At 40.9% G+C, this 26498-nt stretch overlaps 1 protein-coding gene across 1 annotated transcript; it reads left to right on the top strand.

Moving 5' to 3' along the window:
- Positions 1 to 8379: 8379 nt before the first annotated feature.
- On the top strand, positions 8380 to 26241 carry sv2ba (synaptic vesicle glycoprotein 2Ba). The gene is made up of 13 exons (XM_044030745.1): positions 8380 to 8519; positions 12353 to 13076; positions 16797 to 16977; positions 19353 to 19504; positions 19972 to 20105; positions 21010 to 21099; positions 21778 to 21891; positions 21988 to 22076; positions 23412 to 23576; positions 23685 to 23818; positions 23895 to 24095; positions 24201 to 24360; positions 24849 to 26241. Exons 2-13 carry the CDS (start codon positions 12599 to 12601, stop codon positions 25030 to 25032), a joined length of 2082 nt encoding a protein of 693 aa, XP_043886680.1. The 5' UTR covers positions 8380 to 8519; positions 12353 to 12598; the 3' UTR covers positions 25033 to 26241.
- The last annotated feature ends 257 nt before the right edge of the window (positions 26242 to 26498 follow it).

The following is a 26498-nucleotide window of genomic DNA, read 5'->3' as shown; positions in this document are numbered from 1 at the left end:
CCAGGACAACTCGGTGGGAGGAGTCAGCAGGAGGGCTATTATAAGCTTTACGCCACACAAAGTTAACTTCCTGTCCCAAAGAAGACCAGGACAACTTCCTTGACTGTTATTCTTATTTATTTTCTCATTGAACAACGTATTACGTTTTACAAGCGCGTGTATTGAAACTGTAACGTTCCTGTTTGATTTGGTCGCACTTTGACAACAGGATGAAGCTGGATAACTTCCTGTTTCTGTTTTTCAAAATAAAAGAAGTCACACGAGGTGAGGCCTATGAATAAGTGACAAATGGGGCTTTTAAAATATATATACAGCAGCACAGCCATCAGGCTTTTTAATAACGCAGCAAGTACGAAAGAGGATTAGGACCACATCCGACTTTTTTTTGGAAACAAAAAAAATAAAAACGCCTGAATTAAAGTCAGTATTCTGACTTTAATCTCAGAACAGGCTGTTTCCCTTTTCTTCTTTTTGTAACATTTGACTTCTTTTCTTGCACTGCCTTATAAAATGTTTTTAGCCAGTGACTTCAACTTTTATTGTTTTACTGCTGTATGTTTTTATGGTTGAATGTATTGTTATGTGTTGTTTATATGTATTGCTATTCCAGTATGAGCTGCAGGATACTTTAATTTCCCCAAGGGGAAAAATAAAGTTTATCTAATCTAATCTTAAATACAATGCAAATGCATAAACACAGCAATAGGGGGCCCACCTTTTCCATGAAGCATAATAATGTAAGCCATACTAATGTTATACAGTAAATGTTTTGGGCTGAGTGTCAACATCTCTGCATATCACTGCTCTACAGTCACAGGTGTCTTGGTTTTATAACTTGATTATAACATGACTTGTAACTTTGTGGCTATTTTAGCCTCCCTGGTGTAATTTTTGAGCACAAAACATCAATTTTTGTTGTTGTTGTTGTTTGTCAGTTTTATTGTGGGGAAAAATGACAAGTGGTGTTTTGTTGAAGTCTCTTTCCTCTTTGACATGAGTTTCCTCTTACATCAACCTGAACCTAACTATTGCCATAATAACTCTAACCACAGGGTGTGAGGGAAGTAGGCCTACACACCCATCAAACTCAAAAGTACAACTGTGGTCATGTTTCAACTTTATTGTCCTGTTATTGTATAAGTTAAGACTGAACCCCACACACCTTCTAACCAGCTATTGACAAATATGTTTCCCTGCTTCTAGTAATAGTAAAGTCAGACACGTATGACAACAGTGTCATTGGTCAATGTTCAGTTAGTTTTATTAAAACTATTTACATTAACTGTTTTCACTTTAATATTTAGTACAGCTCGGTATATATATAGATATATGTATATATATATCTATATATATATAGATATAGATATATATATACACTGTAATGTAGACGAGCAACTGTACATCTCATCTTGTATCACTACACACGGATGCATTGATTTTAAGGACACAAAATGTAACTATCCACTACGCAGTGCTTGTAAAATACAGGTCAAAGTGCCATAAGAGAGCAGGATGTCGTTCTTATTGTCAGGAAGTCAGAGGTGACGACAATAACTTAGTCATTTAAGAGATGAATCACACAGTCTAGCGGTTTGGACATTTGGAAGGTGTGTGTACTGTTCTACAAGGTCTCATTGCTGTCTCATTGTGACTGCATGCTTAAAAAAGACCGCTGTGGTTTGAGCTGCCCTCTGCTGGTTCAAACACCTCCTGCAATGATCTCTTCAAAGGGGGGAGAAAGTCTAATACAAAGATCCAGCATCCAGGGATGTGGAGAGATTGACTTATTTTGTATACTACAGATCCATAAATAATGGAAAAGTACAAGCACAGCAATGTTTGGTTTTACCCTGCAACTAAGCAACCCATAAAGTATCTGTATTTGACTGAAATGGTTTCTTGCTTTCAGGAGTGATGGCACTGTTTTGCATTCAAATGCCTCTGTTCCTCAGCAGCCCACTCATGTGAGACACTCTGTATTTGTTGCACCCACACTTTAAAAGGATTCACTGTTCGAATAACCTTACTTTTCATCAGGTTTCTATGCAGAGCACAGCAGCACAATGCTGAAAGGGGGAAATCATTTCCCCAGCTTTAATCTTTAGAAATTGTTTTTTTTTATTACCTTTCATCATTTCCTTTCAAACAACAGTGCAGTTCATTAGAACTTGTGAAGAAACATCACACATTCAGGGCAAACGACACACAAGAAAGTGACGTGTTCAAAGTCACGCCGATACAAATGCGGAGTTTCTCTGGATCATCTGAGCGGTGGGAATTGAATAGAGCTTTTATTTCGTGGCTATAAAAAAGAACATTCAGTGTGGTTCCTGGGGCAGTTAGCTGGCGTGTTGAGTCTGAAAACGCTCATATATGAAGATGATAAGTTGTGTATTTTTATATAATTTAATAGAAGTCCAGATTGACAGCCTGGCACTCGATAAAGATGACTGACCTGATGGTTTCATTCAGAGTCTGGGTTTGTGTGTGCTGACGCTCCGCTCTCAGCAAAGCTTATCTGTTACTGTGTATCATCACTGTGAGCATTTCTGATGAGTCACTCCACTGTCTGCTGGCTTTTCTATTTGAATGTCTGTTGCCAGAAAGGAGGAAAAGAGGAGAAAAAAAACACACAACCCTGTATCCTGTCATGGAGTGTTTTCAGCTGCAGCAGGCAGAACTTATAGGGACTTAAAATCAAGCCTGATAGATAGAGGGGAAATGAATCAAACGTCTCTATATTTGGGAAATAATGGGTTTTGTGTTTGCACCCACATCGGGTGACAAATTAGAGCAGAAATTAAAAGTGCAATGTGTCTTATGACTGCAAATTGTCACAAATGCAGAATTCCTCCACTCACTCCTTTCATGCGCCCACACATCATGTGACAACAAATATAAAGGATGTTATTCTTCTTTGTTTACGTTGTAAGCTTTCTCTTCAAAAGGGGAAATGCACACTCTGACTGGTTTGTCCATTTGGGCTTCTGTAGAGTCATCATGGCACAAGGTGACACAAAACATTTGGTGATTTTCTTGTTTGTGTTTTCAGTCATTCTCCACTCCATGTTTGCTGCTGTCTGGCTTTACTAGCACAATGTTTTGGAAACACACAAATCACTTCCTGTGTGCGGGCATCTAAACAGAGAGCTACACTGAGAAGAGAGTTGTGCAGAGCTGATAGGCTTAATCAGGATTGTGTGAACTCATTTGTCAATGGTTTGTTTGTATTTAAAAGTTACACGCTTAGAGTATAATGGCTTATTCTAAGGCTACAGAAACCAAATTAGTTTTATTTTAAAGGAAGATTGCAATTACTGTATGTAATAATACTTATGGGGAGTTGAATTTCTCCCAATCAGCCCTCGTAAATCTCAAACACTGGACCTGTAGAGCTATTCAAACAGTAACTTTACACTTCAAACTGTCTAAAACTCACAACATGCATTAGTTAGCAACACACCGGGTGCACACTTTCCATTACAACTGAACCACAGAAAGGTTGGCACAATGGTATTCAGACCTTTCCCCCAGTATAATCATCTGCTCAGAGCATTGTCTCTGTCCTCCACCTGTAACCAGCCCGACGCTTAGATAAATGGCAGGTGCTATTGAAAAGGCTCCCCATCCAGTGCCATGCTGAGCTGCCCGAACACACATTATTGCAGATTGGAGCAGGAGTGGAGAGACGTGGGGGGAATGTTGAAGCAGGGCAGTCTGCGGGTCGCCAGAGCATAAGCAAGACAGGGAAACAAGTACGACACAAAGAGGTACATAGCTGCTTTGTGCAGTGAGAAAGGGAGGTTTTGTACGTCGGAGGACTTGGATGGAAGTGATAGTTCTGGAAAAAAGACGCTGTCAGAGTAAACACTTGGAAATAGACAAAAACACACTGGCTGTGAGATAAAGGAGACGGGAGAGAGGAGAAAGGGAGCGGGGGCCATATCATTTGGCTGAAGAGCCTTCAAAGTGCGGCATTCAGTCTCCGAATTGAGACTTACACTGTTGACATTTCATCTCATTCAGGGTCATGGGAAAAAAAGGGAAAACTAATCAAATTATTTTTTAAACTTAGAATAACTGTCTTAAGAAAATGGAGCCTCTGTCATTCCCTCTCTACCTGAAACTCTGTCCTTGCACGACACAGGTGTGGTGAGTGGTTAGAAGACACACAGTGAAATGTTTGTTACTTAGAGACTCACACTGTCACAATGAGGCCATTTTGATTATGTTACAAGGTGTTTGTTAGATCTCTTGGGTTCAGGTTGGTTTGTTGGCTGCTGATTGAATTATTGAATCTTAATTAGTGATGAATCAGACTCTCTCTCTCTCTTTTTTTTAAGCTTTTCATTTTTATTTGGGTGTAAAATCATGTGCAAGTCGCAGCAGATGTCCCTTTCTGAAACGTGTGAAGCTATTGAATTAACTGTGAAATTAATTGATTACTTTTTCTGTTAATAACATGTTGTACTACTTTTTTTCTACAATATGCAGGCAGAAAAACGGTTGCCGTTACCATTGATAAAGACAAAACAAAGATGTTATTGTCTTGCATTACTGTATGTCTTCATACCATTCATACTTGAATCATTTATTTATTTTTGGTGACCCAGGTGCAGCACAAGATAAAAACACACATTTACTCAAGGTTTTTGGTGGCAGTGACACTGCCAGTAGAAAGAGAACAATATTAGCATTCATTTTTAGTTATGGTTCTGGCCTCCTGGGAAATATAAGTCCAATACTTGTCTTATCTTTGTTCCCCACTAACTGCTGAGGAAAATATCGTATCTGCTCATTTACATACTTTCTAAATGTACGACTGTGTTCAGGCACTAACGCTGTCATTCCACAATGCATCGCAGGTCGCTGCGACATATATATACTTTTTTTAAATTGCAGCAGCCAGCCAAATGGAAACAAATGATGAGGTAATTGACTGTGAAATAAAACAGACAAACAGGTAAACAGCTGAAAGACAGTAAAAGGGAAACTGGAAAGTCAGGTCATAATTTATTGTGTCCATCACCGTCACTCACAGTGCACACAGTTGTTAATATAAAATACAGATTAGAGAAACCTTTTTGCTATCGTCTACAGCAAAAATACATTTCTAAAAAAGTCACAGAAAAGATATTTGACTTATACGATGCAAGCTGACCTGGCTGTTCCTCTGTTCATTATTCAGGCAAATATTAACACATGTTCTGAAACTGCAAAGATGGAGAGAAGCACTGGAGGTTTGCTCTGGGCTGTAACTGTCACCTTTAAACTGTCGCTGGGTGTTTTGATTTTCCAACTGTTCAAAAGAAATGTGTGCCATGAAATACTACCATGAAAACATGGTAATAAAAATATTAAAACATTGTTAAATTACCCACAATGAAATTGTTGATTATCTTTTTTTTTTTAGATTTAAACATTTATATTTAACCTCAATAGTAATTGTCTGTTGTATGTTTTTATATTAATTCAAATCCAATCATGTATTTTGTAACTAATGGCACATGTGAATAAGCTCAGCCCCAGTCATGTCCACAAGATGGCAGTGTCTGTGGTGCAGGACGTCACTAAATCCAGTTAATCCTCTCTACTGGGATTTGGTGAGCCTGAAAACAAGTCAAACTCTCTCCCTCTCTCTCGCTCTCTGTATCTCCTGAATGTTAAAAATCAAATATCAAGTGCAGTGCAGTATAAATGCTTTGTATTTGTGTTTACAGTACAATAGATGTGTTGTTTTATTAATGCTATAATGACCATGCATTATAATTATCTCTGATTGCGTCCACATATTCAATCCTGCATGCACACTACTGTATGGAGAACAAGTCAGGTGACCTAAGCTAAACTGGTGCGTCCAATCCAATGAGCGGGATTTGTGGAGGTTGGACCAACACTGTCTCCTACCCTTTTCCACACTGCACCTCCATTCACTAAAGCCCAGCAGATTACCTCAGACCAGATCTCTGCTCTTTAATTAGCAGCAAACAGGAGTGAAGGAGTAACGTCACCGGGGATTCGTACATTCATACATTCAAAGAAGCACAGTTTAGGATATATGTAAAGTGAGGGACTGATGTATTGTTGCTCTCACGTAATCTCAGATGTCATCTGTCCGAACACGTGTGGTTTTAAAAGTATTGAATAAAGTAATAGTTAACAACGGGAACATCTCATATTGTAACATTTCAACATTACAATAGATACTGCCAGATAATGACTTGAAAAACTAGCATTATTTGTATTATAGTTTGCAATATCAGTTACATCAAAGACTTTTTGGTGTGAAGCTTTCACCTCCAAAATATCTACAACTACTTCATTAAGGCTCAGCAAAGCAGCCTTAAAATCTCTGGACATCAACATTACCTACCTGTGAGGATGTCAAGTCTCACAGACTAACAGACACTAACGGTTGTCATGTGACCCTGAGGTCATAATGAAATCCACGTGGAGCAAAGAAGCACACAGTGATTTCAAGTTCCGAAAAGGATGCGGGGAGTTGGCTTATCGCTCTCTCCCAGAATCCTCCCCGTGGGAGCCATTCATTTCCTGGATGCTTACACAAAGGCGTCTCTGTGAGATGCAGTTTACTCGCCATTACAGGGATTGTGCAAGCAGGCATCATCAACTTTAATCCCAGTGTGTTCATCAGAGGGAAGTCTTTGCAGATGAAGGGAAGGACGGACACAGAGGAACTGTTTTTGTCCCTCAGTGGAAACCTACACAATCTACACAATCACACAGATGACAAGATGGTGTCCTTGTGTGATGTGTGACAGGGTGTATAAGGCCTTAAATAAGGTCCAATGTGCTGCACCGCGTGTGAGAGGAGAGAGCGTGTCTGGACGGCTGGGCGAAGCGAGTCAAAGGCGTGGCCTGGAGGAGCAGTTAAATGGAGACTCGTAAAGACAGAGAGTATGGGGGCTAAATTTAGCCAATGGCTCTGCTGGGGTGGAGCTAATCCTCTTTGCACTCGAATTATCTGGCCTTCGGATTAGAGAGCTTTGCCTCTATGCAAGACATCTACTCTCTATAATGATGTCCCGCAGTGGGCTAGACCATGTCTCCAGGCAGGGGACGGTGAGTCATCAGACTGACTGCCACAATAAATAAAGAATTTGTTAAATGGGACAAAATCATTCACTATGTGCTATGCAGTGGTGTCATTACCAGTTCTTTTTTTTGTGCATTTACTGACAGTAATATTTTACTATATGGTGGTAAAATAATGATCCCATGATGACAAGTGTAACAGAATAGACTGCACAAATGTTGTGTTTTCAGAGAAATAGAACTCTTTATCCGTGGGATAGTTAAATATCTATATATCTCTTCCTTTGTCTTATGTGATAGTAAAGTATATGTATCTGTAGCCTCACTGACATTGGGAAGATCATATCACTTTGTAATTCGTTACAATTAGGGAATTTTATTGGCTACCCACATACATACTATAATTTAGCAAGAAATCTGACATCATGTCACTCAGCCGTGCCGCTCCATCTGTGGTGTCACTCCCTCCTTCTCTCTGATTCCAGATATTCTCCGTATGTAAACCACAGGAATGATGTGCGGTGCAGGAGAGTTATGATTATCCATCTCCAGCAGGTGCCACTTAGACACATCCATAATCCCCCCTCTGCACTCATCCACGCCCTGAGAAATAAAACCAGCAGCCCTTCCTTCCCGATTTGAGGCAAAATGAATATTTTAGCCGTTTTTTGCTGAGGCTTGTCAAAAGTGACTCAGGATAGATGAGCAGCTGCCGTAGCGAGGCTGGGTCTCATTCAAGGACACTTGACAGAGTGTGCAGGTGTTAAACTGATGCACCATTTTTGCCTATGATGCAGAGGGGTTTGCCCTGGCTGGAATAACTGTAGATAATAATCATCCAATATATCATTATAATCCACTACTGGAATGTATTTGATAAACTGTCTGGCATGGTTCCTAAGTGCTTAAAACGTGCACACTTCATCCAGTGATATAGCAGACTACCAGAGGCCTAGAGTCCATGCATCGTTTCTGCTGTAAAGTGTCCTCAGGGAAGAAGAAGAAGAAGAAGAAAATGCAGACTTAACCAAGGTTCTTGTTCTGGCAGGAGACACTGACCTCTGCCCTCCTTGTGAACTATCCTTTTTTTTTTTTTTAAATCAACAGAATGACATGTAATCCAGGTGATTATCAATACAGTTTACACCGCGTGTCAGTGTAGCCTGTTGCTATTGCAACCTTCAGGACTGTACCACTGTGGCCCAGATGTGGGGGGGTGCAGGGGTCAGTTCGGGAGTTTCCTGTGGAGATGAGCCATGGTGTGTGTGTGTGTGTGTGTGTGTGTGCGGGGGGTGGGGGGGGAGTTTGGATCCTAATCCCTCAGGCTTGGCTGCATCACGTCCTGAGGATAAACTGACATGTAGGCTTTGGACATGTGAAAATGTCACTTGGATATTGACATTTTTTATTTATGTTTTATAAAGAAAAGTACACTTTTGTACTACAGAGGGATGTCAACACAGGTAAGGCAACATTGTATGGATTTATTGTTTTTATGCTTGTATACTTATGTTGGCTTCAGTGTTCTATTGAATGTTTGGTTTTGTCATACAAATGTGTGAGGGAAATGTTACATACTTACTGCAGTGCTACATCTTTTTTCTTTTTATCTTGTTGCAACAATTTCAGCGTAAAGCAACAGTTTCTTTTCAGAACATGCATTTCAGTGCAATAATAAAGTATCCACTCGAGTCAACCTCAAGTCACACTGCTGCTCTTTTTCTAATATATACACTACCTTGTACAGTTTGTTCCGATTTTGATTAAAGCCACTGCATAAAAAGAGGATATGTTCTTACCGGAATGAATATGCTCAGGTATGCTCAATGAACGAGGAGTCTGCTTGTGTTATCAGGATCTTTTCAATCTAGAATATTATGCATTAACATTTTTTTTTTTTTTTATGAGAATACAAAGTGATATGTCTGATAATGCCCCAGGTCGCCCTCTTGAACTCTTGAGGTTGCAGGGGAGCTGAGTTTAAACCAAACTGCTTTGATGGTTGAGTTATTTCACCACCTATTTTTTAAACCAACTGACACCGGTAGAGGCAATCTGGTAATACGTGTATGCTGATGACATAATGTACAATTTTGGTCATCGAGTAAAAAAGAAAAAGAAAAAGGCATGCATTCATTTCCCTAAGAACTGTTCTGATATACTGTGTCTGATCCACCCCGCAAACGTACGGTTTGATGAAGTAAATCTGCTTTAGGAATAAACACATGTATAGGTTTAGCAGAGATACAAATATGGATGAGAGCAAACCGAGTTAGAAACAACAACCCTCGCACAGGTGTTACCCTCAGAGATTGTTACTACGTTACATAAGATTAACAAAGATTCACAAACAGAAGAAGACTCTCACTTCATAGTTTAATGTAAGAATCACAACAAAGCAGATCACGTATAATATATAGTGGTGGTGGTGTTGTTGGTGGGGGGGGGGGTTGTGGGTTTTAGTGTTGACTGATATACGTGAAGAATGAATAAGCACTTTCCAAATTAGCTGTGGGTGTTTACTTTAAACACAGTCATGTTGAACAAGGCATTCAGAGCCGACGGCAACAGCAGGAGACTGTGGTTGTTCTGGGTGAAATTACATACAAGAACCAAGGAAAAAGTCTCCAACTGCTGACCACAGAGTGTGTATGTGTGTGTGTGTAGTCTGGTTTAAGCCTTACTCCTATTGTAGGGACTTAAATCTGTTTACATACAGTCTCTTTATACATCCACATTTAACTCCACAGTGTGAGTATATGTCTGTGTTGCTTCTCTCCGCAGAACAATCGCTATAGAAACTGATGAAACACAACGACAGAGTTTGGCTCAGTCAAAAATAAGAAATGAAACGTGAAACAGTAAAAGGCCACTCGGCAAGATTGAAACAGCGTCCTGTAAATTACACAGTGACCTCACTGCTTCCTGTTAAAATATCAGACACACATCGATTTCCATGATTCAGAGCAGCACTTTTGACTTTTCAGCACTGGGTCACTTCGAGAGGAAGGAGGCAGATTGTGATCTTTTCAAATTGCGCAGCGGCATAAAATGCTGATCTGATGTTTGAATTTGTGTTTGTGTGTGATATGTGAACAGGAGATGAAGTTGATACACTCACAAATACTTACACAGATCAATAACTCAGAGGAAGGGAGACAGTGTGGGTACAGGCAGTCTGGCTGTTATGTAAGAGCCAGCTGTGTGAGTGGAGGAGCTGCAGTGGGATGATGAAAGCAACGCTGCTTCTCTCATCCAGACAGAGCATCCATCCTCTCACTTACTTTCCTGAATTGTTCATGTATTATTCAACTTAGTGAAGGAAACAACAAATAGGAAAAATCACATCATGGCACTGCAGTGCCTCTCATTACCCATGGCAGCAAGACAGATTCATACATATATTTTCACACTGATGATGGGATTCCAAAAGCTGTGAGTGCATGCTTCAAATCCAGACTCGGTAATCCACTGCCGCCATCGGCAACCACTGTGTGTTTCGTGATGAAACAATGATGTGAGATGGGGCAAGACGGGGGGGAAAAAAATCTGCAGTTAATCTGGATTAAATCATAGCGTTCATCATCCTGGATATAAATCAGAACATACCAGTTCATACCAAACCTTCCAGTCTCTGTCTGTCTGTCTGTCTGTCTGTCTGTCTGTCATAAATAGGCTCACAGCATTTTAAAAAAGTAAAACAAACTGTACTGTTGGAAACATAAAGTCTCAATATTGCTATTCAATTTGAGTCTGGAGTTTGACCAAGGGCCCTATTGTGTGGATCTTCTGTAGTTAGCTGTGGGCTACTGGACTTGCTTGAGTTATGAAACCCCTCGGAGGAGAGAACTACAGACGATGACTGAGAACCTTCACAGATTTACTGAGTGGAGTTTACGTGTTCTCCCTGTGTGCACGTGGGTTCTCTCTCTTTTTAGATGGCGTCTTCCTCCCAAAGACATGCAGAAAAGGTTGAGTGGACCATCCCTGACCATAGGTGTGAGTGTGAGAGTGAATGTCTGTTCACCTCTGTATGTTGGCCCTATGATGGACTTGCCTTTCACCATATATGTCAGCTGACATTGGCTCCAGCCCCTCATGTGGAGGGTAAAGTGGTAGAAAATGAATGAATGACATTGAATCTATATCAGACAATGCTCAATCATTTGAATGTCAAACAATTCTGTCATTTAAACCTCAACACTATCTGCATTTCAAACCCCTTTGCTTCCTATTGTATAGTGTGTTGTTCTGTTGAAAAGAGTATTAAAGTATTAGCGTATTAAACACATATTTGTTTCAAAACTGTGAACATTTTGGACAATAAATAGACCGTTTTATTGCTCTAAAATAAAATAAAATGTATTTGTAGCCTTAGGATAGGCTTTAACATATACTTTGGGCAAGGACCTTGCTTTATGAAGGCAACCATCTTTCACCATCATGTTTCTACAGCAGCCCAAAAGGAAATGGTGTATATTATGTGTTGTGAAGCAGAAGCTTAGCACACGAAGAACGAAGAAGAATGACATCCTGTGTGGAGGAGTCTGCTCCCTTTAACTGGGACCTGTTCAGGAGAGATGTCTCCACCTTCCTGTTTGCTGTTGTGAAGCAGTTTGACATGATGACTGAATGATGAGGTTCCAGCAATTATTTCGACAATCTCCGACATTTAAATAAAGACAGATGGTCGAATTGTGCCATTCTGAAGAACAAAGCCCAGCCATGGCTCCTTCTCCCAGTGTGAGCATAAAAAAAGTACCTCACTGTTGGACTGAGGGGTTGACACAAAGATTTAATCAAAGTTTATTTTATGTTATGTGCTGTATTCTGCATTTATCTAAGCAGCTTGGTTAATGCCAGAACATTACTACAAAACACCATAATGTGTTATTGTGATACTTGTTTTTATTAGAATATATGCTGTACCTGTATGTGACAGTTGACTTTTAGAAAGGTTATATAGCTTGTCACCCTGTCATCTGTGTTTCTGGCTTTTGAGACCGATCTGCAGTAGTGCTGTGCGGTGGATCAAAATGGCGTCACAGCATTTGAGCGAGGGAGATGATGAGATTATCTGGTTGTGTGGAAGGACAAGCAGCCTGGGATGGAACTGAACTGCACCCTCCTACCTAATAACACTTCATTTGTGACTAGGATCACTTACAGGACTTAATTAAACTTTTAAGCGCTTTAACACAAAAATAAATCAATTGCAGAGAAACAAAAAGCATCTCCTCTACAAGTATGTTCTTCTTTGCTGTTTTGCTGACGTGTGTTGTGCATTGTGTTACAGGTTGAGCATGCAGCACTGTGCACATGAAGGAAGATAAATCAACTCAGCTGCCGAGGCCTCGAACCTGAAACAGACGCTCTTACGACAGAAGACCCGCAGCTCCCTCTGGACACCTGGGACACCGAGAGCAACTTACGGCCTTCCTAGTGAGGATTATGTCATTATAGCTGACGACTTGGGCTTCTCCAGTGTTCGACAGCTACGAGGCAAAACCAGTCCTGCTCTCCAGACACGCAGCAGGGAACCATGGATGACTCTTATCACAACAACGTGAACCAGCAGGTGACGGAGAGCGGAGAGTACACCTACACCCAGGATGGAGGAGGTCACGACAGCTACCCTTACCAAACGGACTACCCTCCACAGGATGAGGACGCTGCAAGTGACGCCACTGAGGGGGCAGATGACAACGACCAGATGTATGAGGGGGAGTACCAGGGCATCCCGCACCCTGACGAGATCAAGGAGGCACGGCGGGCAGCCCGGATGGAGGCCAGGAGGAAAGCCCGTCAGGCTGCGCAGCAGGTTGACGAGGAGGACAACCTGCCAGAGCAGTACGAGGCCATCATGGAGGACTGCGGCCATGGGCGCTTCCAGTGGATGCTGTTCTTCGTGCTCGGCCTGGCACTAATGGCCGATGGAGTGGATGGTTTTGTGGTGGGCTTCGTCCTGCCCAGTGCTGAGAAAGACATGTGCATATCCAATGCTGACAAAGGACTGCTGGGTAAGTGAGGACAAAGACAGGGAAAGTGAAAGAAACGGTGAGGTCTCTCATGTGAGTTAAAGGTCTCTGTTGAGTTTATGTCTAGTTATCAATTCCAAAATGGCATAACAATTAATGTAAAGGAATTTAGGGCTTGTGAAATCATTACACTGAGGAGGGAAGTGTTCCAGGGGCTGATGAGAAAGTCATTAGTACATCCCTAAACCAGAGAACTGGAGAAATGAAAATTGACCTGACCTGATTATAGAGCTGGAAGAAAATGGCGACCCATTATACCGTTGCTGAAATATGCTGAGTCTGGACCAAAGGTGAACTTACTGATAGACCACCGTCATGCATCCAGCACAGCTGAAAACAGATTCCGCTCGCACGTTTCCCCCAGACCGATAAACAACTCTTTGGAAACCTAGACTAGATAATTGCAATCATCTGTCAAAGACTTCCAATCTTTACCCAGGGAAGAGGAACTCATCAGTGAAATGATCTGCCATTGTTCTTGGCAGAAACACAGCCTGCATGTGTTTGGCTCTTGATGGAAAATGGTTGCAGACCACTGATTCGAGCAGAAATATTCTCCAGCCACTGGGATAAATTAGGGAAAACAAGGCTTGGATCATATTGCAAATGCATAAAAAAAAGAAAAAAAAAAAGAAGAAAACCATTGTGTCCTAAAAGAGAATGAGCCGACTGGGAGCCATCAGATTAGCATCACTGAGCATTAGCACTGGTGCTACATATGTCTCAAAGACAACTCGAGATGATGCCACAACTCACGATAAGTGTTTCTTTATATTCGACATTAATCGAGAAACAGAATATTGTGCATTAATTGGAGCATTTCCTTGCGATTGTTGAAGTTTCACCTGCTCCAAAACAATGGACCGCAATCGTAAACGTGCAAAAGAGAAAGGGAGTTATATGAAACACAGACACAGCTTAATTGCAAATTTGAAATAAATCGGATTCTCACTTCCCGTGTAGACATCTAAACTGCAAATTAAATCCTCTCCCCTTATGTCCCACACCTTGTTGTGTAGCCAGGCGATGTGGTCGACCGCACATTGCTCATTTCATCTTAACAACGGGCACCTGAGACGAAGCTTTGCCTGATGACTGATGATGAAACAGGTGGTGATAGCATTCAGTGTGTGCTCCCAGGCTAATATGGAGCATGATGCAGAAGTGGAGGAGCCTGGCCTGGCCTGCAGTGCCCGGTGCAGAGCCGTCAGATGCACTTCAGGCCTCTGACAGTCTGTGGTAGCGGGAGGAAGGCCTGACAGCGTCTGTTTGTGCAGAGTGAAGAGGAGAGCACAGATCAGTGGCCGAGAATATGGAGTAGATATGGAGAATGACCCTGTTTGATTCATGCTCATGCTCTGCTCACCAAGAACGCGGGAGCTGAGATGTGTTTAATCTCCTTGGACAGCGAATAGACTTCCAAACCTTTTGTCAAACAGAGGGGAATGGGTTTCTGCTCTTATGTTTCAAATGGTCATGTTTACTCTATAAGAATGAAAATACAAGCGACACAGTGGTGAGGAGGAGGAGGAGGAGGATGTTCTGTTCTGTCAGGTTTTTAATCCAAGACTTCATCTGTTTGCTTAGATTTCCCCTCCTGATAGCTCAAGGGAATTGCTTGTGTTTTTGACATAGGGAGCTACATGTCAATGCAGCGGATGCATTTCTGGAATAAACTGCCCAAACTGCAGTTAAAAAGGTGATGTATAAACTATGAGGAGGTTTTATGATGCTTCCCCCGTGCTATTAATAAATATTAATCCAGAATATACACGGTGCATAGCATTTCATTCCAGTGTTGTACACCGTACGCTTCAGCGATCTAGCTCGATGAGCTCATTATGTTTTTCATGTGACATGTAGCATGCAACACTCTTGCTTACAAAGGTAATCCTGACTGTCAAAACCTCATAACTGCAGCAATGATTTTAAATGCAGTTGCAGGGTTAGTGTTATTATGCATCAATGAATGATCGATATATCTGATTATTTTTAAAGCTGGCAATTCACAGATTTAGCATATTGTGTTTGTTGGGTGTCAAATAATCACAGTTAGCAACAGTATACACGCACAGATTAGAGGGAGCAGGATGTTGTATGTGTCCTGTATGTTTGTAATAGACCTAAGGAAAATAAAAAAGGTTATCTAAAGAACAAGTTGGTAAAGTTTGAATTTAGAATATCAACTTTCATATACTGGCTGAAAATGAAGTCTTGTATCGCTATCTCAGTCAATCAGATATGTGATATGTGAGTAGCAGCAACAGATAGGAATATGAAAAAGATAGCTTTACCCTGTTATCACACCGTTTATGTCTTTCCATTCTGCCTAGTTATTCAAAAAATATTAAAATCTTAAAAATAATGAAACATTAGGAGTAGTGCTCAATCTCTTTCAGTCAGAATACATTACACACAGTAATAAAATGTGTTCATTACAAATATGGATTTGTTTCAACAGTGTATACGTTACTGTGCAAAAGCTCTATTGTTTTTTATGCCCGTCAAACTCTCTAATCATTTGCATTAGAAATTGGAATGATGTGACTGAAAGTTGGTCTTAGATATTAGTAAACTGTCAGTGAGTTGAACTCACGTGACGCTCAAGCATGTCTTGAATAAACCTGGCGTAATAGACAGATTTTACCAGCAACATTATTTTGGAGAATGATCATTTCGGAAATAATTGTCACTGTTTTTGCAGGAGGTTAAATGTCACTTCATGTGCATGTGCTGAATGCACTTACAGGAGTGCAAAAAAAGAAGGAAAAGAATTAGGACACTTCATGGAGCAGCCTGAATCTTGTTGCTGCAGGGGAACATCCTTGGCCTCCACCTCATACTTGACGCCCTCTGACGGATTTCTGACCACTAGGTCACCTGTCAATTTCTCAGGGACATACACGTTGCCTTAAGCAACAACTCAACCGAGATGCCACTTGTTGAATGAGCCGAGGATGGTTGAGATTGCCGTGAGGACGGGCCAGTAATCCATAGGGAGGGTGCGAATGACGCCTTCACGTGCCCGCTAAAGCACTTAATCCCACTGTAATTAGGGATGTGTGTAGTAAAAACACAGGGGAAGCAGAAGGTGTGCGCCTAAAGGTTTAAACAACATGATGGAGAGGATGCTTGAGGTTGTAGGTTGCAGTTGTGACACCAATAAAGGGTGGGGGGGGTAGCATATTACTCTCTCCAGAGACATAAAAAGGAAGTACACAATCTTTATTATCTCCTTGGTGCAGTAATGGGCAGCACTGTTGGTCATTTTTATGGGCTTGCCTCTCGCCTTTCAACAATGACAAACAGTGGCATACGTCTGCAGGTAAAATAAAGAAGACCATTCGTTTTGCAGTAATAAAAGACTGACAGAGAAAAGCACACAGAGAAACAATGTTGTTGGGATGATGGAGAACCATTCTAATTATTCAGAGATGTGTATCTGAGCATGCAATGTTGAATTACACTACAAGTATGAGGGTCTCTGTGATTCTGCGTTCATGAAAAGGTAAAGGGAGCCCCCTTGTGGGCATAAGGAGTTCTGGCCTTGGCTTTTGCCTTCTTTAAATATTATAACGTCACTGGTGTTTTATGTATGCATCTCCATTTGTTTATCTGTTGGCTTCACTAAGATCTACCGTGTGAGTAAAACATAGAGCTGGATTATAAATTTAATCTCTTTGTGTGTGTGTGTGCTTGCAGGTCTGCTGGTGTATGTGGCCATGATGGTGGGGGCGCTGATTTGGGGGGGTCTGTGCGATAAGATGGGCAGGAGGAAGTGTCTGATCTACGTTCTGACGATCGACCTGGTCTTCTCCTTCCTGTCCTGCTTCGCCCAGAGCTACGGCTTCTTCCTCTTCTTCAGGTTCTGCTCAGGCTTTGGGTGAGACTCACATTTGCATTTAAATGTGTGTTCACGTGTATGTTTCCAGACCTCACTCAAACCACAGATTTTTACATGGGCTGACATTTTTTTTTCCCATTAATACTCTAATCCTTTTAGTTGAAATAAGTATGTCTGTCATATTTTATTGAGGAAAAAAAAAGTATTTGTATTCAATATTCGTTCCTGAAATGAAAAACTTGGCATTTAAATAAAAATGAGTAATAGGTGGCAGCTCCTTTCAAATACACGGTCCAACACAGAGGCAGAGAAACACACCAGTCTTGCATTTCATTTCTAACATTTTAATTATAATATTAATATATAACATTAACTGGTAAATTTAGTTCATTGAAAGTCGAGGAACGAGACATGGCACCCAGGTCTTGGTCTCTGATACTTACAAGTATCTAATGGAAATGTAAAAACAATCAAGAAATAAATAAAACCAATCAATCGACAGCAGCATTAAAAGGTAAAGCGCTTTTTAAAGTGCAACAGGTTCTAGTGGCAGAGTGGAACGGTCTCACAGCATCCGGGAAGAAGATGTTTTTCAGTAGTGTGGTCCTTGCTTGGATGTTGCAGCAGGTGGCAAACCGCTCACGTGCAGGGTGAGTAGTGTCTCTCGTGATGCAGACTGCTCTGTCTCTGCATGTGCTGGTGTCGAAGTGTCTGCAGGACCGGGTAAGCTGCATCCTTGCATCCAGCAGCAGAAGCACCCAGTGATGCAGGAAGTTGCTGTGCTCTCCACCACACACCTGCAGAAGGAGCCATTTTTATGATGTTCTGTGTTATCCTGCAAAGTGAGGGTGTTGGAGAGGTGCACCCCGAGGTATTTAAAGCGACTCTCCATCTCCACAGCTGCACCGTCTATATATAGGGAGACAGAGGGACAATTCTGGTCTTCTGGACGTCCACAATCATCTCCACTGTTCTTCTTACACCACAGTCCCAGTCTATCTACCTCCTGTCTGTGCTCTGACTCTTTTTCCCGTTGGTTATTAGCTCCACTATTGCAGCATAATGTCTGCAAACCTTCACGATAAGGTTGTTGTCACATGTGATGTTACCATGTCTGACAGACTGGGGTCAGTTAGTTAAGAAGTAGCAAAAATCCAATTGCAGAGTGTTTTGGGATGATTGTTTTAAAAGCAGAACTACAGTCCAGAAAGAGCAGCTCCCTCATCTCCAGATGTGTGAGAAGCCTGAATGGATGAAAGTGGAGACGTCATTAGATGTGGCACCATTCTGTTTTGTAGGCATGCAGTACTGCTTGGGGTAAGCTATTATTATCAATGGTCTCCATGATCATTACCAGCCTCTCAAAGCACTTCATTATTAAATATTGGGTGAATAATTTAATCTTATGGCTTTTTCCTGTAAAAACACTATAAAATCTATACTAAGATCCTACTGTTGCTGCTGCAGGTTGAACGATGCACATGACAAAGAAGGGCTTCACTTCACTATTCACGTGAACTCAAAGACACATTAGCTGTAGCAGAACTCCACTTATTTACCTTATCAGAGCATTTCTTTATGACACTAATTAAAACAAGAGAACAGAGACCATGGCTTGTTTCTAATTTGAGTTTTATTGCTGAGTTTGAATTCCCACTGTCGCCAGCACCTTAGGGTGATGCATTTTTTTTTTTTTTGCTGTGCACACTTTACTTTTACAACTTTCAAAGACACATTTTTTGGATAGTGATTGCAGCATGACCCTTCCCAGACCTGCAATATCGATGTTTGAGCTATTTCCTCAGCCAGAAAAATAATAAAATAAAAAAACCTCTAAGGCCATCAAAAGAAATGTTCACTTGTCATTGATTTAAAATGAGTCCCATGTTAGTCATTTCGCTAGCTTCACGAAAACACAAAGAGCCAGCACAATTCAACGTCTCCATTTTTATCTCTTATGTATTGATATTACAATCTGAATAAATACTGCACTGACAATTGACAATTTCTGAATTATAATCCCAATATGAACCATGTCCTCAACCTGATTATTACCTGATAGGCTTGTCAGAAAAATGCATTAATTCCTTTAAATACAAATCAAGACGAAATCTTTAAAAACGGTCATCTTGATGATGTTTTCTTTTTATAATGTGCATCATATTTTCTTCAAAATCGGGGCATTATAAGCAGATTTACAGTGCAACTAAACAAAATGAACACCCGCATCGAGACCTCCAATTTCTATATTACAGTTTCTGGCAACACAGGCTGCCACTGAATCTTATTATTATCTAACCACTAATGTTGTTTAATTAATTGGAATTGTTTCCAGTACATCCCTGGCTCTCTACATTAATAGCATCTTGGGAAGAATCTTTTATAAAATATTCTTTTTGTGGTTTCTCCTACAGAATTGGTGGCTCCATCCCAATAGTGTACACCTACTTCACCGAGTTCCTGCAGATGGATAAACGTGGAGAACATCTGAGCTGGCTCTGCATGTTCTGGATGTTAGGCGGCCTGTACGCCTCCTTCACCGCCTGGGGAATCATCCCTCACTACGGTAAAACACACACACAGTATACTGAGGTATGATTCACAAAGGTTTAAATATACCATAAACTCAAACAACAGAGATAATGTTTATGTGACTTTTAATCAAAATTCAAATGAAATGTCGGACTCATTTCTCCAGCCTGCAGAAACAACAGAATGTGGCTACGTTATTTTAATTTTTTTTGTGCTTGCTAATACACTGCATCTAATCTCCACAGTTTCTTACGTCGCATGAATAATTCATAATAAAGCAATTAAACATCTTGGCATTCTCCACAAAAACAACATTTCTGGAAGACTCCAAAACAGACCCACAGTTTGCCGTCAACTTTTGATCAAGTGAAATCTCTCAAATGCAAATGTCACATGCAAAATTAAAAAAAACATACAGTGCTGCATTAATTCTTAAGTCATTTTGGCTCGTGCTTCAGTGAGGTCTTCTTTAACTTAGTCGTCGTCAAATTGGTTTTCTAGGTTGGGGCTTTTCCATCGGTTCAGAGTTCCAGATGCACAGCTGGAGACTGTTTATCTTTGTGTGTCTCTTCCCTGCGCTGGCTGCACTCATCGGAGTCATCTTCATGCCAGAGAGCCCACGTTTCCTCCTGGAGGTGAGATAACTAAAACTTGAGGCCGACTGATAAGGGTTTTTTTCAAATTTGATCTTTAGAAATCCGAAAGCTGCGTTATTTATCAGCTAGTGGCTGATATATGGCTTTTTTTTCTTTTGTTGAAAATGTATGAACTAAAAACTCACTAACTAAATATATAAACTAGGTCATCCAAAAAAAATCAAAAGCTGACTTGGCAGCATTTGTAATAATTTGCTGATTAATTATATTATAATCTGCACATGGCAAATATTGACCTGCCAGAGGTTCTTACAAGGCAAATCCCAATATTCATTGTGCCAGTGTACAGTGTTCAAACATCGAGCTGTGATTGGCTGAAAAAAACTGATGAGTCATCAGACACCACAGCAAAATCCCACTGCCGTGCAAAGGTAACGAAGGACTGTTAAGATATCACCAGAATACCACCCGCTCCTGTTTCCCATCCAGGACAATGTCAGGCCTTTAACCACATGTGGTATTGTGTTTGTATGTTACTGCTGCAACATGTCCATATCACACAAACCCCCAAGTTATCACACATTGGCCCTTCTGATAAGAGGCAGACCTCATGGGAATACTGGCCTTATCTAGCTATTTTTTATGTGGGAAATTGTCAAAAGTTATAACTACATAATAAAGTCACAAATCACTCACAGAGCTGATCTGTTCCCCCACAGTGTAAATACACTCTTTTTGGCATGTTTTTCATGCTTCACAACCAGGCCTTGATCCAGATTTGACCAAAATCCTGGCTCTGCATCGCCACCAAAACCAAACATTTCTTCATTGACCCATAACCCTACACATTCAAAAGATTTGAAATCATGCTGTGTACAAACAGATGTCAGTAACAGGAAAGTGTGTGTGTGTGTGACTTTACTTTCTTTTTCACTTGTTATAGAGCGCCCGGCATGATGAGGCCTGGATGATCCTGAGACAAGTTCATGACACTAACTGGAAGGCCAAGGGGGAGCCAGAGAGAGTTTTCACTGTAAGACTTAAGCGTAACTATAGTGTGTAAATATAATCCATTTTTTAGGCCCAATAAGCTGCGTTACGGTTAATCACTATGAAGAAGCACAAAACCATCCAAACGTACATTTTCTACCGCTTTATCCTCCACAGGAGGGTTGCGGGGGGGTGCCAATCTCAGCTGATAGGGCGATAGGCGGGATACACCCTGGACAGTGTGCCAGTCCAACGCAAAGCCACATATAGGAACAAACAACTATTCACTGTCACACCTATGGTCAATTTAGAGTGTCCTAATATTGCATGTTTTCGGAGGAGGAAGGATGTGGGAGGAAGCCGGAGAACCCAAAGAAAACCCACGCACACACGGGGAGAACTTGCAAACTCCATGCCAAAAGGTCCTAGTTCTAACCGCGGCTCGAATCTGAGTCTTCTTGCTACAAAGGCAAGAGTGCTAACCACCAACCGTGTGGCCCAGCACAAAACCAGTCAATCTTAATTTATATTTTTAAGCAGTAGGTCATGTAATTAAAAAAAGAGAAGCTAAACTCGCTGACAAAACAACAGGAACAGGAAAAAACAAAAACAAGCCCCCAATTGTTTAAACATCAATAGAAATGTTACAAAGTTGTCGGGCGGAGTAAAAACAGTTAATGAAGATGAAAGTCTTATACTCTTTCTTTGTCTCTTTGTGAAGGCGACCAACATTAAGACCCCACAGACACAGGAGGATGAGTTCATAGAGATCCAGAGTGACACCGGCACTGCCTTCCAGCGGTGGACTGTCAGACACATGACGATGCTGCAACAGGTTCACCAAAATCACCGCTACACTAGAAAAAGAATATGCCAACCCCCATTCGTTTTCACGCAGGAATAACATGTGCCTCTCTTGTCGTCCTTTCAGGTGATGGCTAACATCATGTCATTATCAGCGCCAGAGCTCAGACTGCAAGGTCTCTTCCTGGTTATTGTCTGGTTCTGCTTGGCTTTCAGGTACAACCACACATTTTAAACATATTAAAAATGGACACAGTCTTCAGGTGTCAGTAAACATTAATGTACGCAGTTTATGTTATCCATTGCTAATTTCAGGTCTTCTTTAATCAAGCATGATGTCAATTTTGTGTGATTGCCAGCGAGCATTGTCCGGTAGGAGCCTGGTTGCAGGTGATGTCTCTGAACTTCTAGATTCTTGCCGCTTGATTTTAACCCACAATCACATGTGGACATTAAAACCTACAGGTTTTCTTTTAACTTGAATCTTTGTTCTTTGGACATCTTGTGATTTGCTATTCCTTAAGTTCAAACTGAATTGGGAAAGAAAGCTGAAAGCAGTTTTTGGCGCCTGATACTTGGAATAATTTATAGTCTGACTTTCATCTTCAAAAGCTAGTAACCACGAACAACCCTCAATCGGTGGTGAAAATTTTGGGGTCATGGTCGTCCGTTTTAATGTCAATTGATGTGTTCTTGACTTTTACTGTAACCGCGATGCTGCTGTCATGGTCAGGTCTCGTCTGGGACTAACCTGGTTAAATACATAAAATACATTTCTGCTAACATATCCTCAGGTACTCCATTAGTATTTTTGTTGCTATGTTTTTATGTTATGGAAGGGATAAGATTTGGTTTGTCTAAATGTATTAAGTCTTAAAGGGTTGCTTGCTGGTAAACAGTCCATGTGGAGAACAGAGGAAGTATGACAGATAAACAGAACTGCAGCAGTTATTGTCTTTATGGGCATTCATATGCAGATAACTTTTCATAGACAGTGGCCAAACACTCACTAGTGTTGGAAAAACGTGGTTGTAGACTGGTTTAAAGTCAATAATGGCAACAGGTAACCAAAAACAGCAGCCAAAAACTGTAGTCAAGAGGCACAAACATGGTCTAAATACACTGGAGAATGAATCACATAAGGACCTGTTTCGCTGGAACACTTAGACAAACAGGCAGAGAGCACGTGCAAAAGGGCAGGTATATATACACACACTAGTTGAGCGGAGATAATTAGACACAGGTGGAACACATTGGGGCAGGTGCAGGTAATCAAGGGGGCGGGAAACACAGGAGATCAGGAAGTGAAGACACCTGAAACAAGATGACATATGCATGTCAAAATAAAACAGGAAATTACAAAAATTTGCTTGTATAACAAAAATGAAGGACCTGACCATAAAGAAACTGTAAGAGTAGATGTCATATAGAATGCCCCAAAAATATTGGCTGTTGCCTCCAGAGGCTGATGTGACACCAGCCATATATATATTTTTTTTGTGTTCAGTTTTTGTCTTAAATAAGCCTCCTTGTTGTTTCTGTGTGCATTAGCTATCACGGGCTGGGAGTGTGGTTCCCTGATATGATCAAGTACATGCAGTATGAGGAATACGAATCAAAGGTGCGAGTGTTCCACCGGGAGCGCGTGGAACGCTTCCACTTCAACTTCTCTCTTGTCAACCAAATACACCGGGAGGGAGAGTACATCCATGACAAGTAGGTTCCCTCAACACTGGCTCTCTGCGGTATCAAAATGTTTTAGGTCACACTTCAAAATTGTTTTTTTCCTGCTGCTTTGATGTCGTCTCTTTCGCTTTCACTTAGGTTCGCAAACATTGAGATCAAGTCTGTGAAGTTTGAGGATTCTCTGTTTGAGAACTGCTACTTTGAGGATATCAAGTCAACCAACACCTTCTTTGAGAACTGCACCTTGAAAAACACTGTCTTCTACAACACGGGTAGGCTCACTCATGTGATTTACATGATGGTAAAAATGCTAATGAGGATAATAATCCTCTGCTCTTCTCTCTCTAGATCTCTGGAAGGAAAAGTTCAAAGAATGTCGAATGGAGAACACCACCTTCCTCCACCCAAAGAAGGGCTGCCATCTAAACTTCCAGGAGGAAAATGACATTGTCATCTACATCGTCAGCTTCCTGGGCAGTTTGGCTGTGTTGCCTGGCAACATCATCTCAGCATTATTCATGGACAAGATAGGACGGATCAGAATTATAGGTAAGCTCGGGAAAAAGTGCCAAAGCAGCAGGAGTACAGTAATGTAAAGATAGAAGCTATATTTTGCTATAACAGTTCTTTCTTTACCTACCTACCTACCTATAGGTGGTTCGATGCTGGCATCGTCTGCCTGCACTTTCCTGCTGCTGTTAAGTTTCAGTCAAGGAGCTGTAATATGTTGGCAGTGCATCTTCTATGGCGTCAGTGTGGCAGCCTGGAATGGACTAGAGGTCATTTCCGTGGAACTCTATCCATCCTCTAAGAGGTACGGTTCAACTCTATCCATCCGTTTCTGTTCTAGCACCACCATCATTTTACAAATTCTTTTTCCCTTCATCCCCATCAAAATCCATGTTTTACTTTTTGAGTTACACTGATGACAGCCAGACAGATAAATGCTAATTTTGTGACAATGCATTAATTAATTATTGCATCAATTAATAATTGACTGTTAAACTTGATTTTTGAGTTGGTGTTTCTGTCAGTGGTGGACATTTCTTATAAGGTCGGTTGGTTAATACTATGTTCGTAAAACAGAGGACCTGCACAATAAGTTACCGTAATAGTGCCATGGCTTGCATTCTAAGCAGCATAGAGTGTATACAATTAAGCTGTGGCTGCAGTGTCTCTGGTTTAACAGCACCCCGTTAAGCAGGTGTCAGTGCTGCCATGCATTAGTAAATTCTCCTTGTAACTCTTACTTTACACACAACACTATATGCATCCAAGCATTCCTTCCTTCTGATTTTACAGGGGCACAGCATTCGGTATCCTGAATGGAGTCTGTAAGTTTGCAGCCATTATTGCCAGCTTCATCTTTGCGGCCTTCATCGGCATCACTAAGATCATCCCCATCTTCCTGGCCTTCGCTGCTCTCGTCTGTGGCGGCCTGGTTGCTCTCAAACTGCCCGAAACTCGAGAGAAAATCCTGTTGTGAAAAGCCAAGGACCTGCAGCCTCCAGGCTCCAAACACAGGAAAAGCATTTTGTTGTATCAGCGTAAACTGAAATGGGATGCCAAGAAAACAAAGCGCCGTCCTGTACTTGCTGTGTTCATCAGTCTCTCGTGGTTATTCTCTATAAAATGTTTAAAAACCTGTTTGGTTGCCTACATGGACCTGTTGTTGCTTTCTGTTCCTTCAGTGAGCTCCACAGGCTGCCCAGCTTTTCTGACAGAAACTAATGTTTGTCATTTCCTTTTATTTTCCATTTACTGCCCACACATACACATACACACGCAGGGTAGACTTGTTTATATAAAATTAAATACGGGATAAAATTGTGTCTGTGCGTGAAAGGTGATGTAGTTCATGTTACCATGTTGTGCTTTGATTTCATCCCCTGCTGGACAAAAAAAGGAGAGTGTGAGTTATAACTGGAAGTGGATTTGAAGCCTCACAGCCTCAGCTCAACAACATCCCTGCTGGTGTTATTGAGAGAAAACACCTCTTTCGTTCTCTCTTTATATATTCTGCACTATCCCGTGGTGTCTATAGTCTTTTACAATACATGTTATTGCTCAGTTTGTTCTCCGTAGACAAAAACCTGGATTGACCGTCTTGTTTTATGTAGGAGATGTTTTTATAAGATCAAGTCCGACATTTCATTTCTTCAACCTGATCCAAATCCAATCTGAAGAGCCAACTGGATTTTTCCTCCTGTTTATTCGTCTTATTCTCGACTCTGAGACATTGTGTCATGTCCTTAAGTGTAGCGCTGTGTTCTGTAGATGGTGATAACGTAGAATCGGTCTTTTCTGTCACATCTTGCCATGACAATGTGTAACTGAACCGTTTGTTTATTGATTTTTTTTTTGTCTTTATTTTCTAAAAAAAGAAGAAGAGAGAATGTTACAAAACTGTGATATTTCATGTTTTGATATTACACTCTTATTTTAAGGTTCCGATGTTTTACTGAAATGGCTGCATTTCTGACAACACGTGTCAACATTTCTAAGGAGCATGTTGTGGGATTTTTTTTGTTGTTTTTTGTGTGTGTGGTTGTTGTCCACATTTCTGTGAATTCAATGAAACACAACAGTCTGATTACCGATACTATATTTGTTGTTGTACATATTGTAGACCTGTGTATATTAGCCGTAAAATAGTAACTCCATCATTACTTGAATAAAGTTGCTTGTGATCTTGTTTTTTCCTGGTTAATGTAGAAAATTACACTGGACACAGAGGATTTAGGCTGCTTTTTTCAATTACTATGTTAAAACATATATACAGAGGCTATAAGAATGTTCAATATAGAGTGTCTCATATCTTTTTTTACAGCACAACCCATAGGCAATCTGATGAAAACGTGAGTACTCAAAATGTTTAAAATTGGATTGAATTTGTGCAATTTGGAAAACACATTTTTTAAGCCTGAATATGTGACGTATAAAAACACAGCC

This window comes from Solea senegalensis, linkage group LG7, assembly GCF_019176455.1.
Source record: "Solea senegalensis isolate Sse05_10M linkage group LG7, IFAPA_SoseM_1, whole genome shotgun sequence".
NCBI lineage: Eukaryota > Metazoa > Chordata > Actinopteri > Pleuronectiformes > Soleidae > Solea > Solea senegalensis.
Note: the sequence above shows the minus strand (reverse complement) of the source record. Positions and strands in the feature narration are given on the sequence as shown.

Bases quoted from the DNA above. Each gene is read 5' to 3' on its own strand.
- sv2ba (XM_044030745.1), top strand. From the start codon at position 12,599: ATGGATGACTCTTATCACAACAACGTGAACCAGCAGGTGACGGAGAGC. The intron at 21,100-21,777 runs GTAAGACTTAAG...CTCTTTGTGAAG, and splicing joins AGCCAGAGAGAGTTTTCACT to GCGACCAACATTAAGACCCC. The intron at 23,577-23,684 runs GTAGGTTCCCTC...GCTTTCACTTAG, and splicing joins GGAGAGTACATCCATGACAA to GTTCGCAAACATTGAGATCA.